Below are 17,685 nucleotides of genomic sequence, written 5' to 3'. Positions count from 1 at the left end.
AAGTGAATGAACAAGCGTGTTCACAGCCACTTTGAAGGGAGGGTTTGCACAATGGCAAAGACGTGCCAGGAAATGCACCAATGCACTTTTATTAGCAAGTGTGGGGCCAGATGTCAGTTGAGATGTCTGTTCTTTGAGAATCAGATGAGATTTTCTTGAACTCCATTTCGTGTATTTGGACAAATTCTCTCTCTCCCTTGCCCATAGAGCAGAAGGTCCAAGGAAGAAAGTTTCTAGAGAAAAACAATGGATGGAGAAAAGATTTAGGGAGGTGGACCACAATTGAATTTGTATTAGTCCATCTTCACGCTGCTGATAAATTACCCAAGACCGGGTAATTTATAAAGAAAAAGAGGCTTGATGGACTCAATTCCACGTGGCTGGGAAGGCCTCACAATCATGGCAGAAGGCAGAAGATGAAAAGCACGTCTTACGTGGTAGCAGGCAAGAGAGAGAATGAGAACCAAGCGAAAGGGGTTTCCCCTTATGAAATCATCTCATCTGGATCTCGTGAGACTTATTCACTACCACAAGAACAGTATGGGGGAAACTGCCGCCATGATTCAATTATCTCCCACTGGGTCCCTCCCATAACGTGGGAATTATGGAAGCTGCAATTCAAGATGAGATTTGGGTGGGGACACAGCCAAACCATATCAGAATTCAAAAGAAGGAACAAGGAAAGGTTTTTCAGCACATTAGGGAAAACCCCATAAAACGTGTTTCAAAAGTCAAAGGGAAATAAATTTTGGAGGATAGGTTGGTAAAAGGGCAAAAATCTTTTTTTTTTTTTTTTTTTTTTTTGAGATGGAGTCTCGCTCTGTCACCAGGTTGGAGTGCAGTGGCACGATCTTGGCTTACTACAACCTCTGCCTCCCAGGTTAAAGTGATTCTCCTGCCTCAGCTACCCTAGTAGTTGGGATTACAGGTGTGCACCACCACACCCAGCTAATTTTTGTATTTTTAGGAGAGATGGGTTTCACCATGTTGGCCAGAATGGTCTCGATCTCTTGACCTCATGATCCACCCGCCTCGGCCTCCCAAAGTGCTGGGATTACAGGCATAAGCCACCGCTCCCGGCCCCAAAAATCTTAAGTAGAGTGAGGGTGGTGGGTAATGTGGCTCATGCTCTGACATGCCTGTTATTTCATACTCTGGGAGGTCAAGGTGGGAGGATCCCTTGAGCCCAGGAGTTCAAGACCAGCCTGAGCAACATAGCAAAACCCTGTCTCTACAGAAAAATTTTAAAAATTAGCTGGGTGTAGTGGTATGTACCTGTAGACTTAGCTGCTCAGGAGGCTGTTGTGGGAGGATCACTTGAGCCCAGGAATTTGAGGTTGCAGTGAGCTATGATTGTGCCACTGCATTCTAGCCTGGGCAACAGAGCAAGACCCTGTCTCAAAACATAACAAAGCAAATCTTAAGTAGAATGAAATGGACAGCTATGCTTTAGATTAGAAGGAGATAGGATTTAAGAGTAGCTATTAATAGAGGCTACATTTTATCTTGAAATAATATTGAATGAACTAGGAGTAAAAATGTTATCAAGCAAATGGACTCACTGCCCATTACACACAAAAGCCAATAACTATGGCACCTGCCTTTGAGAAAAGAAAGGCTTTATTGCAAGTGGTCAGCAAGGAGATAGGAGTGGGCTCAAGTCTGTCTCCCTGATTTAGGGTCTAGGGCAAATTTTAAGGGATCAGAGAGCAAGGGAAAAGATTTAGGAATGTTGGCTTGGCAGGGTCTGATTGGAGGGCTTCAAATTGTCCCATTTAACATAAGGTGCTGTTACAGAACTGAACTTTGGTCCACTCGCCTGGCGCAGAAAGACAAGACTTCCACACTGAGCTTTTGCAGCGGTAGGAATTGGGGCAGCTCATGCTTAAGACCCAAACTCCCTGATGGCTTGCAGGTAAGGATTTTTAAAGGCAGGGGTAAATTTCAGGAAAGCAGAAATTACAGGCAAAGTCATCAATTAATACATGGAGTCTCTGCATTGTTTTGACTGCCATCTCAAAGGGTAGGGGAATGGGGCTTGGGGAACAGGTCATAGATGGATTAAAAGATTTTCTGATTTGCAGTTGGTTCAGGAGGTGAAGTTTTGTCTAAAAATTTGGCGAGCTGGGTGTGGTAGTGTGTGCCTGTAATCCCAAAATTTCTTTCCCTTTGACTTGGGAGGCTGAGTGGGAGGATGGCTTGAGCCCAGGAGTTTGAGACCAGTCTGGGCAACAGAGTGAGACTCCATCTCAATTTTTAAAAATTAAAAAACAAAAATTTGGGATCAGCGGAAAAGAACGCTAGCTCTGCTTGTGTGTGTGACCTCCTCCAGGCCCCTAGGAATAAATTTAGAACAAACGAGGCAAGAGAGTGCCAGCAGATGTGTTTGGTGGGGCTTGGGGTTTCTAAAAAACATCTTAGAGACATGTGTTAAGATATTACCTCTAGTTTTAACAGAGGAACCAAACATCTCCTGAATCCAACTTCCTGGGCTATTGTTTTAGGCTACTGTTACCTTCTTCCTTATCAAGTTGCTTATTTACCTGTCAGGGCTAGCTAGGTTCCTAGAATTTCCCTTGAAGCAACTCAAGATTTTCCTTTATTCCCAAGGTTGGGGGGCCCACAGGCCCCTAGAGAAAGGGATCCCTACTCCATCTCAGTATGTTGAGGACTTTTTTTTTTTTTTTGAGACAAAGTGTTGCTGTATCACCCAGGCTGGAGTGCAGTGTTACAATCTCAGCTCACTGCAGCCTCGACCACCTGGGCTTAAGTGATTCTCTCACCTCAGCCTTCCAAGTACTAGGACCACAGGCACCCGCCACCACACCCGGCTAATTTAGGAAATTTTTGTAGGGGCCAGGCACAATATGTCACGCCTGTACTCTCAGCACTTCCGGAGGCCGAAGTGGGAGGATCCCTTGAACCTAGGAGTTCGAGACCAGCCTGGATAACATGGCGAAAACCCGTCTCTAGCAAAACACAAAAACACACAAAAACCCCAAACCAACAAAAATCAGCCTGGTGTGGGCTAATGTCCACCACTAAAATGTCCCGGCGTGGTGGCGTGCACCTGTAGTCTCAGCTACTTGCTAGGCTGAGGTGGGAGGATCAACTGAGCCCAGGAGGCGGAGATTGCAGTGAGCAGAGATCGCGCCATTACGCTGCTGCCTGGGCGACAGAATGAGACCCTATCTTAATAAAATAAAATATAGAGACTAGGTTTCGTTTCTATTTTTTTTTTTTTTTTTTGAGACGGAGTCTCTCTCAGTTGCTCAGGTTGGAGTGCAATGGCGCGATCTAGGCTCACTGCAACCTCTGCCGCCCGGGTTCAAGCGATTCTTCTGCCTCAGCCTCCCGAATAGCTGGGACTACAGGCGCCTGCCACCGCGCCCCGCTAATTTTTGTATTTTTTAGTAGAGACAGGGTTTCACCATCTTGGCCAGGCTGGTCTTCAACTCCTGACCTCGTGATCCACCCGCCTTGGGCTCCGAAAGTGCTGGGATTGCAGGCGTGAGCCACCGCAGCCAGCCGGTAAACTCTTAAATTTTGTGCAGACACAATCATACAAGTTTTGGGAAGTCAAAATGAAGGAAACAGGTGGTTACATGGCAGGTATATTTAATGCCATACGTCCTAAGAAATTGGAGGTGGGAAAGGGAGCTCTGGAGAGGGAGACAAAGGAAATAGTTGAAAAGGAATGCAAACAAGAAAAGGAGGAATTGAAAGCTGAAGTGAAAACCAGGGGCAAGAAAAGCTCCACTCCTTCCTTCACTGCCCACTCGAATGAATGAATCCTGTTTGGTTTCCTGAATCTTCCTTCTGCTGGCCACTCCGCTTGGTCCATCACTGCTTTCAGCTCGCCCTTACCCTAAACAGCTTTCTTTAACCCAGTCATAATCTTAATATCCTGTTCCTTCTCTCTCCCGTCCCATCCACAAAAAAGCCCTCCTCTTGGTCATTTTGGGGGATTTTCACTCAAGATGTGAGCCGCGCGCTGCGGGTGCGGCGAGGCTGGCCCTATAAAAATGTTTCTGACATCCTTGTGCGGATACGCAGACTTCTCCACCTATAGGATCACGGGCTAGGGGGTGATCGATCACAGCAGCCAACGTGTGAAGGCGCCTTGCAAAGTATTAACAGCGCTATCAAATTTTAATTGCGTAGTTCGGAACCATCAGTTATGTGAGGAAACTGGGTCCTCCACGATCGGCCGCCTCGCCCAATCTCAAAGGATAATTACAGGCTGAGTTCGGCACCAGGACCCAGTTTCCTCCTGGCAGAGGTCCAGGTACAGACTCACGGTCGCCACGGGTCAGTCTGAGGAAAACCGCAAGCTGCGCCAAATCTCGCGCAGCGGGGCTGGAGGGCGGGCGGGGAATGTAACGTATCGCGAGATGACAGGATTTTCCCGCGAAGTAGAAGCGCGCTTTTTTCCCTGGCGGGGGATTTGGCCAGAAGGCTGGGCCGGCAGAGGCTGTGAGGAATTAGCTCGCGGCATTGCAGGCGCTGAGTGGAGGGGACCCGGTTCCCGGGTGCGTGTCGAGGCATGCCAGCGGAACGGCCCGCGGGCAGCTGCGGTAAGTGAGGAGAGCCTTCTTTCGGGCGCGGGTGGCGGCATGCGGGGCTGAGGTGGGCAAGCATGGAGACTGCGGCGGAGCTTGGGGGAGGGAGCCGACCCCGGGCAGGGATTGAGGAGGAAGAGAGGGTTGGGAAACTGCCACGGTGAGTGGAGGAGACCCCGGAATTGCACATATTAGCATGCCGGTGAAGATTTCACATAGGGAACTGCATTTTCCGAGCATCCCGAGTTGTAAACTGTGGTCCAGGCACTTGTAGACTTTGCGAAGACCTACGGTGTCTTCTGAGAGGTGATGCTGGCGTCCCCTGGGTCTTCACCTTGTGCTCCAGTGCATCTCGGGTGGGAGAAGGGCTGTTTCATGTTGGAGTTGAGTAGTTAGTAATTTTTTAAAAACTGCAACTTGGAAGCTTTCTCTCCCGTCAGGCTCCCAGGCTCCAGCAATGGTTGAACAGCTGGACACTGCCGTGATTACCCCGGCCATGCTGGAAGAGGAAGAACAGCTTGAAGCTGCTGGACTAGAGAGAGAGCGGAAGATGCTGGAAAAGGTAATTTAGGCATCAGGTTCGTCGTCGTGAAAGCCCGTGGTAACCTCGGCTTTTACCCGGAGGTGTGGTTTGTGTTCGTTGCTTTCCTATTTAGTGGGCTTTGTCGTAAACTTGAATGAAAACAGCTTTATTACTTGTCGTTTTTGTGTGTTTACAGATACTGCCTTTGAGAATCCTTTCGCACGTGCTTTGAATGGTGTGTTTCTATGAGATGTAGTCTTCGTAGTCCTATCTATTTTAAGGGAGAATTTCAGATTGCTTGTTTAGCCATGAAAAGTCTTTCAAAGTCGATAGTGAGTTTTTTCCTTTGCCATCCTTATTTCCTTTAAAAATTACCTTAAATGTATGTCTAATGGCAAACAGGAATCGCCAAATCCTGCAGAAGTGATGTACTAGACTGAGGGCAGGAGAAGTTAGCATCAGTCAAAGGCTGGGCTGAAATCCAAGTCTAATGATTTCCTTTTAGTGTAGTGCTGTTTTCCACCTAAGTGATCAACTTGCTGTTTGTTTTCCTTTTGGTTTCATGGCCTGCGTATTGCTACATAAGATTCTTTAGCTAAAAATGTGCTGTACTTTTTCAGTGACAAGTTGCTGTAGTTTTCTTGTAGAGAGTATTTTGTAAATTACTAAAAGCAGTGTTTAACCTGAAAAATTCTTGTTTATTCTAAAGTCCTACCCTGCTGCTTGATTCAGTCATATGCAAGAAAAAGAATGATAGTTGAGTCTTTAAGTACTGCCTAATAGGTGGTTTTCTTGTGCTTTATTAGCTTATTAAACTCTACCGATATTATGATATAGGTTATTTTTTGTTATCTTCTTTTATATAAGAGGAAACTGAGAGAGAAGGGCACATAGTAAGTGTTGACATCAAATTTCAACTCAGGCTGCCTCCAGAATTTCTGTCCTTAATAATAGTGAATTAACTCATGATTTATAAAACTACTTAAGTTGGAAAATAATGCAGTCCAAAAACGAGTAATGAGGCCGTTGGTTCCATTATCTCAACAATAATTTTTTTGTCAGCATTGTTAATACTTCATGAACATCTATTAGGAGTCATGCATTTTGAATGCTTTATATGTATTTACTCATTGAATCCTCAACTATTCTGTGAAGTAGATGTTCACTATTACTATTACTACTATTAAACTTACTAGTTGAATTACTAGTACAAACAATTGCTATTATTGAACTGCACAACCAAATAGGTTTTATTAGTCATCTTATTTTATAGATGAGGAAACTGAGGCACATAGAAGTTGTTTGGGAGCTACAGTTAGTAAATGGCAGAGCTAATATTCCAGTGTAGGTCATGTGGTTCAAGAATGCACATTTTTTAACTACCATGCTATGCTTTCACTCCAGTAATACTCCTTCTGTTATTACTGATGCTCTCTGGTTGGCTATAACCAGCTAAGGTAATATATTAACAAATTTTCTTTTAAGTAAAATCAATACTTTTTGCTTCAGGGTAGATGTGAATTAATAGAATCGAGAGGTCTGACCTGAACCACCTTTGCTCATTCTTTGAATTTTCATAGTACTTTATTACACAGAATTTACCATGATCAAATAAGTAATGATAAATACTTCATATTACTTTTTATTCTTTCTCACTTTGTTTCTTAAGGATGCATCACTTGCTGTTTTGTTTTTGTAGGCTTTGCTCCTGGCACATAGTAGGCAATCAGTAAATGCTTATTGAATAGCTAACGATGATAAAATAGTATTTTATAATATACAAGATTATATACATACACTAAATATACTTATTAGCTATATAACCAGGTGAATTATAAAGTATAGATTCTGGGGCAAGTGACCAGAATGGAATCAACTGAAGAGGTCTAAGATGGATGTGATAATTTTGTTTTCAGTAATATATCTTCACTTTTATCTTGTTTCTTCTTATATCCATGATGAGTGTTGGGTAGGGAAATAGCATTTAAAGAAAGATATGCCTGAGATTTGACAACAGTACATTTTCAGAAGGCATTATTAGTTCAAGGGATGAAACACTTCATTCACATAATTATGCATCATAGAACCTAAAGAGTAATTTTTAATCCATGTTCAATCCTTCCATTAAAAAAGCATATAGCTGTTTTCGTGGCCTGGCGTGGTGGCTCATGCTTGTAATCCCAGCACTTTGGGAGGCTGATGCGGGTGGATCACCTGAGGTCAGGAGTTCAAGACCAGCCTGACCAACATGGAGAAACCCTGTCTTTACTAAAAATACAAAACTGGCCGGGTGTAGTGGCACATGCCTATAATCCCAGCTGCTAGGGAGGCTGAAGCAGGAGAATCGCTTGAACCTGGGAGGTGGAGGTTTCGGTGAGCCGAGATCATGCCATTGCACTTCACCCTGGGCAACAAGAGTGAAACTCTGTCTCAAAAAAACAAAAAAGTGATTGCCTAGGTGACACTAGAAAATTCTAAGAAAAGTTTTCAGTCTCTCACTACTTGAGATTAATAAACATGTCTTTGGAGGCCAAACAATTCACTATGCAAAGGTAGAGATTCCTTTTCTTTTGGGAGAATGCAGTCTGTATGGGCATGTATTTAGAGGTACTTAACAGAGGAAGAGAGCTATCTTAAGTTCCTTAATGAGAAGCATTTGGCTTTAGGAAATCCTAAGTTTTGTGAGGAGCCTAGAAAATGACTTTGACATTCATTTGCTACAGTTATTTTCTTTGACTTTTCACATGTATTTCCCTTTAAAAGAAGTCATTGTTAGTCTAGGAGATTTGAGTACCGATAATGCCTGTGAAGTGGCGGAGGGGGAAGGCTGGAGTCAGGAGATTTCTTAGAGAGGTAAAAGGATCATAATACGTGTAGGCTAAAATAGAACTCCTCCCACCCCCCAGTAAAAAATCTGGGACTGGTGTTGGGAGAGATAATGGGGTAGATAATGAGGAATTTCTGCCCTCGGTGTCCATTGGCATACTCTGTACTGTAGTTACCCAGAGTTGTTTCCTGCCAGGCACTCAGTGCTTTCAATAGATGAAGTTGCAGTTTACCATAATATAATAATCAAATTGATAAGAAAAAACAGTGATAGGAAGATATTGAAATATAGACCAGGTTTAAGGATTAACCACTTGTATGGTATTATTCTAATATTAATTGTATATTATTGTTCCATGATGGCATCTTAAAGCCTTAGTGATTTTTTTTTTTTTTTTTTTGAAACAGAGTTTCACTCTTGTTGCCCAGGCTGGAGTGCAATGGCTCAATCTCTGCCTCCCGGGTTCAAGCAATTCTCCTGCCTCAGCCTCCTGAGTAGTTGGGATTACAGGCATGTGCCACCAAGCTTGGCTAATTTTGTATTTTTAGTAGAGATGGGGTTTTTCCACTTTGGTCAGACTGATCTCGAACTCCCGACCTCAGGTGGTCTGCCCGTCTAGTTCTCCTAAAGTGTTGGGATTACAGGCATTAGCCACCATGCCCGGCTGGTTTTTTTTTTTTTTTTTTAAGAAAAATTTTCTCAGGACCACCAGGCAAGTATTTAGGGTTTGTTTGTTTGTTTGTTTTGAGACGAGTCTCCCTCTGTTGCTAAGGCTGGAGTGCAGTGGCATGATCTTGGCTCACTGCGACCTTCGCCTCCCCGGTTCAAGCGATTCTTCTGCCTCAGCCTCCCAAGTAGCTAGGACTACAAGCACGTGCCACCACGCCTGGCTAATTTTTTTTGTATTTTTAGTAGAGACGAGGTTTCAACATACTGACCAGCCTGGTCGCAAACTCCTGACCTCGTGATGTGCCTGCCTCGACTTCCCAAAGTGCTGGGATTACAGGCGTGAGCCACCGTGCCTGGCTGTATCTAGTTATTTTAAAAATATGTGCTGGCCAGGCACCGGCACATACAAAAATTAGTTGCGCATGGTGGCAGGCGCCTGCAATCCCAGCTTTACTAGGGAGGCTGAGGCAGAGAATTGCTTGAACCCGGGCGGAGGTGGGGGCGGGGACGGAGGCGGGGGCCAGCCAAGATTGCGCCACTGCACTCCAGCCTGGGCAGAAGGAAAATGTAAGGCAATATAGCCGGGCGCGGTGGCTCAAGCCTGTAATCCCAGCACTTTGGGAGGCCGAGGCGGGTGGATCACAAGGTCAGGAGATCGAGACCACAGTGAAACCCCGTCTCTACTAAAAATACAAAAAATTAGCCGGGCGCGGTGGCGGGCGCCTGTAGTCCCAGCTACTCAGGAGGCTGAGGCAGGAGAATGGCGGGAACCCGGGAGGCGGAGCTTGCAGTGAGCCGAGATCGCGCCACTGCACTCCAGCCTGGGCAACAGCGTGAGACTCCGTCTCAAAAAAAAAAAAAAAAGAAAATGTAAGGCAATATAAAATGATATCTTAGAGATATTGACAAGCTGGAGCAGCAAAACTACCGAAGTGCTAGGGCATCATTTAGAGTATAAAAATGAGCTTATATCCCGCATTTCAAACACTCTGTAAATGCTCAGTTACTTTTCTCTAAGTTGAAACCACCAATTACTGGGGAAAGGGGCAGTTAGATTTTATTGGTTGACTTTGTGTTTTCATTAATCCTTGTTGAAAAGTAGGGGAGTTGGTTTAGTTGAGAAAACAAAATACTAAAAAATCTGCCACTAAACTCTTTTAAGAGTTTGTCTAGACTGTATAAAATGAAAGATATCTACTATGTAATCTCTGAAAGTATTTTTAATTCTAAAGTTAAGTGTGATTTTTAGTGCTGTTGCTGAGGCCAATGTTGCTGAATTCAGGAACTTCTACAGTAATTGACAAAACTTGAGTTCTTATGCTCTCATTTATCTAATCCTTCAGACCCCTCAGATGTTATCTATTTCCTGAAATCTGACTTCTCTGATCTTAGTGATTCTTAAACTTTTCCAGGATTTAGATAGTATTGTACAGTTTGCTGCTATGTGTATCTGTCTTTAATACTTGTTGTTTTCAGATATATTAATGCCTCATTTGTTGTATAAATCAGACTTTCTGTCTTCTACCAGTTATGTAATTTATATAATTGTTGCAGTACATGTTTGTTGATTTACTAGGCTGGATTGATGTTACAGAATTGGTAATCTTGGTTGGGCATGGTGGCACATGCCTGTAATCCCAGTACTTTAGGAGGACAAGGCAGATGAATCTCTTGAGTTTAGGAGTTGGAGACCTGCCTTAGCAATAAAGCGAAACCCTGCCTCTACAAAAAAAAAATACAAAAATTAACAGGGCATGGTGGCATCTGCCTAGAGTCCCAGCTACTTTGGAGGCTGAGGTGGGAGGGTCCTTTGATCCTGGGATTTCAAGGCTTCAGTAAGCTGCAATTGCACCATTTACAGCATGAGACCCTGCCTTAAAAAATGGGGTGCGGATGTTTTTTTTTTTTTTTGAGACGGAGTCTCGCTATGTCACCCAGGCTGGAGTGCAGTGGCGCGATCTCGGCTCACTGCAAGCTCCGCCTCCCGGGTTTACGCCATTCTCCTGCCTCAGCCTCCGAGTAGCTGGGACTACAGGCGCCCGCCACCACGCCCGGCTAGTTTTTTGTATTTTTAGTAGAGACGGGGTTTCACCATGTTAGCCAGGATGGTCTCGATCTCCTGACTTCGTGATCCACCTGCCTCGGCCTCCCAAAGTACTGGGATTACAGGCTTGAGCCACCGCGCCCGGCCTAGGGTGCGGATGTTAATCTTGGCTAGATGTCTGTTTTGATTGTTAGGATGAATTGTGTTCATAGTATTTTTCTAAAATGTTCTATCCAGATAAACTTGTTTATTCATCTCAAACAGGGAGAGACTCTGAAAACTTGTCTTAGAATTTCCTAGTGTCACCTAGGCAGTTACTTTTTATGAGGGTCAAGTGCAAAATTAATCAAAAATTTCCCTTCTCTGTACGTAACAAGGTAATGTAATAACACGGAACCACAACATGAGTGTTTTAGCAAATTACACATTTAAGATTGAAAATGGCTACTTTTTTTTTTTTTTTGAAATGGCGCCTCTTTCACCCAGGCTGGAGCGCGGTGGTATCATCTCAGCTCACTGCAACATCGGCTTCCCGGGTTTAAGCAATTCTCCTGCCTCAGCCTCCTGAGTACCTGGGACTACAGGCATGTGCCACCACGTCCAGCTAATTTTTATATTTTTAGTAGAGATGGGGTTTCACCATTTTGGCCAGACTGGTCTCAAACTACTAACTTCAGGTGATCCATGCTCTTCGGCCTCCCAAAGTGCTGGGATTACAGGTGTGAGCCACCGTGCCTCGCCCCAATTTTTTTTTTTTTTTAATTGATATAGAGTTTTGCTCTTGTTTGGAGTGCAGTGGTATGATCTCGGCTTACTGCAACCTCTGCTCCCTCCCCGGGTTCAAGTGATTCTCCTACCTCAGCTTCCCAAATAGCTGGGATTACAGGCATGCGCCACTACGCCTGGCTAATTTTGTATTTTTAGTCGGGACGGAGTTTCTCCATGTTGGTCCGACTGGTCTCGAACTCTCGACTTCAGGTGATCCTCCCGCTTTGGCCTCCCAAAGTGCTGGGATTACAGGTGTGAGCCAGTGAGCCACCGGACCCGGCCTTCAGTTGTTTTTTAAATAGACCTTCCAACTCAGTAGATGCCAGAAACCATGTGTTCAGTATTTGAAATTATAATATTTTGATATACAAACTGCATCTATCAGATGGCCTGTTGAACCCAAAAACTTTTCTTTTGAACAGTTATTCCAGTTTTTGGTTTGAAAAAGTGTTTGGTTTAAAAAATGTTACTTTAGCCATTTTTATTAAACTTTATGCCAAAAAAAATCAATGTATGTCAGAAAGTGTTCATAATTATGGAATTTTTCTCTTTGGATAGGCTCGCATGTCTTGGGATAGAGAGTCGACAGAAATTCGGTACCGTAGACTTCAACATTTGCTTGAAAAAAGCAATATCTACTCCAAATTTTTGTTGACGAAAATGGAACAGCAACAATTAGAGGTACGTATATGTAACTGACTATAAGTGAAAGCTTAAAAAAATTTAAAAATAGCTTTATTGAAGTGTACATTATATACACTAAAATATACAGATTTTAAGTGTACAGTTTGCTGAGTTTGACTAGTAAATATATAGATCTGTGTAACCACCAGCACAATCAAGACACAGTGCATTTCCATGAACTCCAAAAAATTGTCTTGTGCTGACAGTGATCCCAATGGCTGGTGTCCAGCAACCACAGTGCTTTCTGTCACTATAGACCAGTATTGTTTTTTCCTAGAAAATTGTATAAATGAAATCATGGTATTGTGCTTTTGTGAGTAAATAGTTGGTCTTCATCACCATTTGCTGGTATACAACTCTTAAAATCCTTGGAATCTTCAACGTTGTGTTTTTTTTTTTTTTTTTTTAAATGCTGATGATCAGTGGCTAGCAGCCCTTAGGTAGCTTCAGGATGGAAGCCTATGAAAGACAAAGCCTGGATTAGAGGGTTGGGATTTAGCCTCACCCTCAACCTTGAGGGAAAAAAGGGGGACTGAAAGTTAAGTTGTTCACCAGTGGTCATGATTGAATCAATCATGTCTATGTTATGAAGCCTTCATTAAAAACCCAAAAGGGCTGGGCGTGGCTCATGTCTGTAATCCCAGCACTTTGGGAAGCCTAGGTGGGTGGATTTCTTGAGCCCGGAAGTTTGAGACCAGCCTGGGTAACATGACAAAACCCTATCTCTGATAGACAGATGAGCTAGGTAAGGCGGCATGTGCCTCTAGTCCCAGCTACTTGGGAGGCTGAGGCAGGAGGAGGCTTGAGCCAAGGATTGAGGCTGCAATGAGCTGTGATGGCACCACTGCATTCTAGCCTGGGTGACAGAGCAAGACCCTGTCTCAAAAATAAAACACAACAGGCTGGGGGCTGTGGCTTACGCCTGTGATCCCAGCACTTTGGGAGGCCATGGTAGGTGGATCACTTGAGCCCAGGAGTTCGACACCAGCCTGAGTAACGTAGTGAAAACCCGTCTCTGCCAAAAATATGAAAATTAGCTGGTCATGGTGGTGTGTGCCTGTGACCCCAGCTACTTGGGAGGCTGAGGCAGGAGGATCGCTTGAACCTGGGAGGCGGAGGTTGCAGTGAGCCGAGATTGCACCACTGGAGCACACCATCATGTCTGTCTTATTTTTGTATTTTTGGTAGAGACACAGTTTTGCCGTGTTGCCAAGGCTTGTCTAGAACTCCTGGGCTCAAGTGGTCTGCTTACCCTGGCCTCCCAAAGTGCTGGGATTACATGTGTGAGCCACTGCGCCCGGACTATCATATTCTTTATAATAAACCAATAAACTTTAGTGTTTCTTTGAGTTCTGTAAGCTCCTCTAGCAAATTAGTCAAACCCAAAGAGGGGCTTGTGGGAACCCTGATTTATAGCTGTTCAGTCAGAAGCACAGGTAAAGTGACTTGGGCCTTGTGATTGGCATCTGGAACTGGTAGGTAAAGTCTTGGGGACTGAACCCTCAACCTATGGGGTATGGTAGATAGTGTCAGAATTTAATTACAATAGAGGACACCTAGCCGGTGTCACTGCAGAAATGCTTTTTGGTGTATAGGGAAAACCCCCACACATTGGGTCACAGAAGTCTTTTGTGTTGATTGTTGAGTGTGTAGGGAGAAACTGAGTTTTTTTTTTCTCAATATTCTTGCACATATGCATTCTTTGTCTTGTTACTTTTGCTCAGTGTATTTTTGAGATTAATTCATGTCATGTTTTTCTGTAGGTTATTCTTTTTATTCCTGAGAAGGATTCCATTAAGAAATGTCGTTATTGGAGTGTAATTGACATACACTAAACTGCACATATTTAAAATGTACAATTCCCTAAGTTTTGATATAGGGATATACTTGTGAAGACATAACAATCATGATAGTGGACATACCCACTGATTCCAAAGAATTCTTTCGGCTCATTTATAATTCTTCTTTCCCATCCCTACCCCATGTTCTATCCACAGATAGCCAATTGATCGGTTTTCTATTATTATAGGTTCATTTGCATTTTCTGTTGGTGATGTGTTCTTTTAGCTTTCATATATCTGAATGTCTTCACTTACCTTCGTTTTTGAAATACATTTTTACTGGTAAAGAATTGTTTTTCTTTAGTACTTTATTTCTTAGAGTACTTTAAAGATGTTTCACTGTCTCCTAGCTTATGTTGTTTCTGAAAAGTGAAAGTCCTGATAATATCTATATGTCTGTAAGCAGTTTGATTGCCTCCCTCAATCCCATTACCTTTCAGACCTGTCTCCAGATGTGTTTCCTGTCTTGGGCTTTTGCCCTTGCTATTTTATGCCTGGAACCTTCTTCCTCTAAATAACTGCATGGCTTAACTTCATCTTCAAGCCTTGACTTAAATGGTTTCTAGATGAGACCTGCCCTCACAATTTTAAGAAAGTTGCTGACACACCTGATTCTCTTTACCTTGTTCTGTTCTTCCCATTGCACTTTTCATCTGATATACATCTTTTTTTGTATTTATTGTTTGTCTTTCCACTAGACTGTTATGAAGATTTAAAAACTTGTGCAAATTGAGAGAATACAGTAAGTCCCTGTGTTCCCATCACCCACATTTACCAATTATCAGTTTAAATTTTGCTGTGTTTATAAAATCTCCTTTTTCCTTTGTTTGAAACCCTTTTATTGCTTTTTTATGATAAAGTAAAACAAATGGAAAAACAAATATTCAACTTAATGAGTTACACAGCATCTACCCCTTTCATCACCTCTTGGAAATGGTTTGAATTTTTGGTGTATTTTAAACATTTGTAAGAGTATGTCTAGAATAGCTTTTAGTCTAGGAATAAGTTGATCCCTTTCTTGAGCACTCTACTTGATGCCCTTTATATTAAGAGGACTTCCCACTTTGGCTGAGAGAATGTGAGATATACCTTATTATGCCTGACCCCTTGGAACATGAGCCTTTCCACCTACTTCTTTCTGGTGACTTTTCTCCTGGCCTTGGTTACCATGCACTTACCAGTAGTCAGCCCGAGAGAGAGGTAACAGTAGTCAGCCCGAGAGAGAGGTAACAGCTGCCTTTGTGCAGCTCTGTCCTCTCTGGTACTTGACCCTGGGAATGCTACTGCTTTGTTTTTTAAGTTTTTTGTTTTTTAAGTTTTGGGTTCTGTCTCCTCAACACAAAGAGACTGTTGGGCTCTGTTTGGAGTTTTCTCCATTATTTGTACTTTAAAATTGTATCAGGCAGTAAGCTGGGCAGTCAGAAGATTAACCTTGTTTCCCTTTTGTCAATGTTTATAGTTCGTTACTGCATGTTGTCTGAAAACCACTGTTTAATAAATTTTATCTGGATTTTAGTTTAAGGCAGGATGGTAAATCTGTCCCATTAGTCCATAAAGGCTTGTTGAAGTACAAGTTCCTCCCTGTTTTTTAATTATGATAGACCTTAGTTTCTCATTGTAAACGTAAGTTATTTGATAATTGATATGCGTTTTTTTTTTTTTTTAATGGTGCACTTCCCACTTGTGACATAAGAAAAAATTATCTTACAGGAACAGAAGAAGAAAGAAAAATTGGAGAGAAAAAAGGAGTCTTTAAAAGTTAAAAAGGTAATATAACCAGCCAGAATATTTTTTATGTCATTTAAATATTGAAGAAATACTTTTGTATTCTTCTGACTTTTTTGATCATCTGTTTAACTTTAACTTTTTTTTGGTTTTTTTTTTTTTTGAGATGGAGTCTCGCTCTGTCGCCTCATCTCACTGCAAGCTTCGCCTCCTGGGTTCACGCCATTCTCCCGTCTCAGCCTCCCAAGTAGCTGGGACTACAGGCGCCCGCCACCACGCCCGGCTAATTTTTTGTATTTTTAGTAGAGACGGGGTTTCACCGTGTTGGCCAGGATGGTCTTGATCTCCTGACCTCGTGATCCACCCGCCTCGGCCTCCCAAAGTGCTGGGATTACAGGCATGAGCCACCACGCCCAGCCTGTTTTCTCTCTCTCACAACAGTTCTTATTAGGTAGAGGTACTTTTCTCCCCCATTTTACATAAATAGGCTGATGCAAGGAGATAAAGAACAGTCATTCTTCATTATTCAAGGATTCTGTGTTTGTGAATTTGCCAACTCACTTAAATTTATTTGTAACCCCAGAGTCAAGATTCCTAACACCGTCATGGTCATTTTTGGACATGCTTATGTTCAGAGCAGCAAATAATTTTAGTCTTCCAATACATATGTTCCAAGCTCAGCTCAAACATGGGTTGCTACTGTATGTATGTCAAGCATATGTCCTTCTCATGGTCTTCATTTAGCACCATGATTTTTGCATTTTTGTGTGCTTTTCCTGGTGATTTTGCTGTTAAAATGGCCCCCAAGTGTACCAAAGTGCTATCTAGTGTTTCTAAGTACAAAAAAGCTGTGCCATATGGAGAAAGTATGTCTTGGGTAAGCTTCATTTAGGCATGAGGTACAGTGCTGTTGGCCATGAGTTCAATTTTTATTTTATTTTATTTTTATTTTTATTTTTATTTTTTTGAGACAGAGTCTTGCTCTGTCGCCCAGGCTGGAGTGCAGTGGCGTAGTCTCAGCTCACTGCTACCTCCACCTCCTGGGTTCAAGCAATTCTTCTGCCTCAGTCACCCGAGTAGCTGGGACTACAGGTGTGTGCCACCATGCCTGGCTAATTTTTGTATTTTTAGTAGAGACGGGGTTTCACCATATTGGACGGGCTGGTTTCGAACTTCTGACCTCGTGATCTGCCCACCTCGGCCTTCCAAAGTGCTGGGATTACAGGCGTGAGCCACTGTGCTTGGACATAATATGTTCAGTATTAATCAACATATATATTAAATAAGATATCTTTAAAAACAGAAACACAAAGAAAACAGGGTTGTGTATTGTTGGTTGAAAATGTCATAACCAGAGTCAGGAACCCAATTGTATTTTTCCTAGGGGCAGTAAGTCATTAGTCATAGTGATTTTATTGAACCACAAGTACTGCAGATAATGAGAGCTGACTCTCATTATCTGAAATGAGAATTGCTGAAAAGTATGGATTTGAACCCAGGATTAGTTTAAGAACTTCTACTTAGCTTCTATGCTAAACTGCCTTTATTTTTATTTATTTATTTTTTTGAGATATAGTCTCGCTCTGTCACATAGGCTGGAATGCAGTGGCGTGATTTCGGCTCACTGCAACCTCCACCTCCTGGGTTCAAGCAATTTTTTGCCTCAGCCTCGGGATTATAGGCGCCTGCCGCCACACCTGGCTAATTTTTGTATTTTTAGTAGAGACAGGGTTTCACCATCTTGGCCAGGCTGGTCTTCAACTGCTGATCTCATGATCCTCTTGCCTTGGCCTCCCAAAGTACTGAGATTAAGTCCAGTTATTTGATTCTTAGGCTAGTTAATGGTGATGTTAAAATGCCTGATAAAGTATTTTGCAGACTATTTTGCAACAAAACCCATTATTTAAAACTGGTAATACTGCTAGGTGTGGTGGCTCACGCCTGTCCCAGCACTTTGGAAGTCTGAGGCAGATGGTTTCCTTGAGGCCAGGAGTTCGAGACCAGCCTGGTCAACATGGTGAGACCCTGTCTCTGCTAAAAAT

General features: G+C 42.9%; 1 protein-coding gene across 2 annotated transcripts in view; it reads left to right on the top strand.

Annotated features, from left to right (window-relative positions):
• The first annotated feature begins 4,411 nt into the window (after positions 1 to 4,411).
• The window catches only part of LOC105479969 (helicase, lymphoid specific), a 55,449-nt gene continuing 42,175 nt past the window's right edge, over positions 4,412 to 17,685 (top strand). The window contains exons 1-4 of one of the 2 annotated variants that reach the window (XM_011738337.3): positions 4,412 to 4,577; positions 5,003 to 5,124; positions 11,952 to 12,074; positions 15,629 to 15,685. In XM_011738337.3, the coding sequence (XP_011736639.2) occupies positions 4,547 to 4,577; positions 5,003 to 5,124; positions 11,952 to 12,074; positions 15,629 to 15,685 (333 nt within the window). In that variant the 5' untranslated portion in view covers positions 4,412 to 4,546. The remainder of the gene's footprint in view (positions 4,578 to 5,002; positions 5,125 to 11,951; positions 12,075 to 15,628; positions 15,686 to 17,685) is intronic. The other variant, XM_011738342.2, reaches the window with a different exon arrangement.

Source organism: Macaca nemestrina, chromosome 9 (genome assembly GCF_043159975.1).
Source record: "Macaca nemestrina isolate mMacNem1 chromosome 9, mMacNem.hap1, whole genome shotgun sequence".
Taxonomy (NCBI): Eukaryota; Metazoa; Chordata; class Mammalia; order Primates; family Cercopithecidae; genus Macaca; species Macaca nemestrina.
The sequence above is the reverse complement of the archived record's forward strand: the minus strand, read 5'-3'. Positions and strand labels throughout refer to the sequence as shown.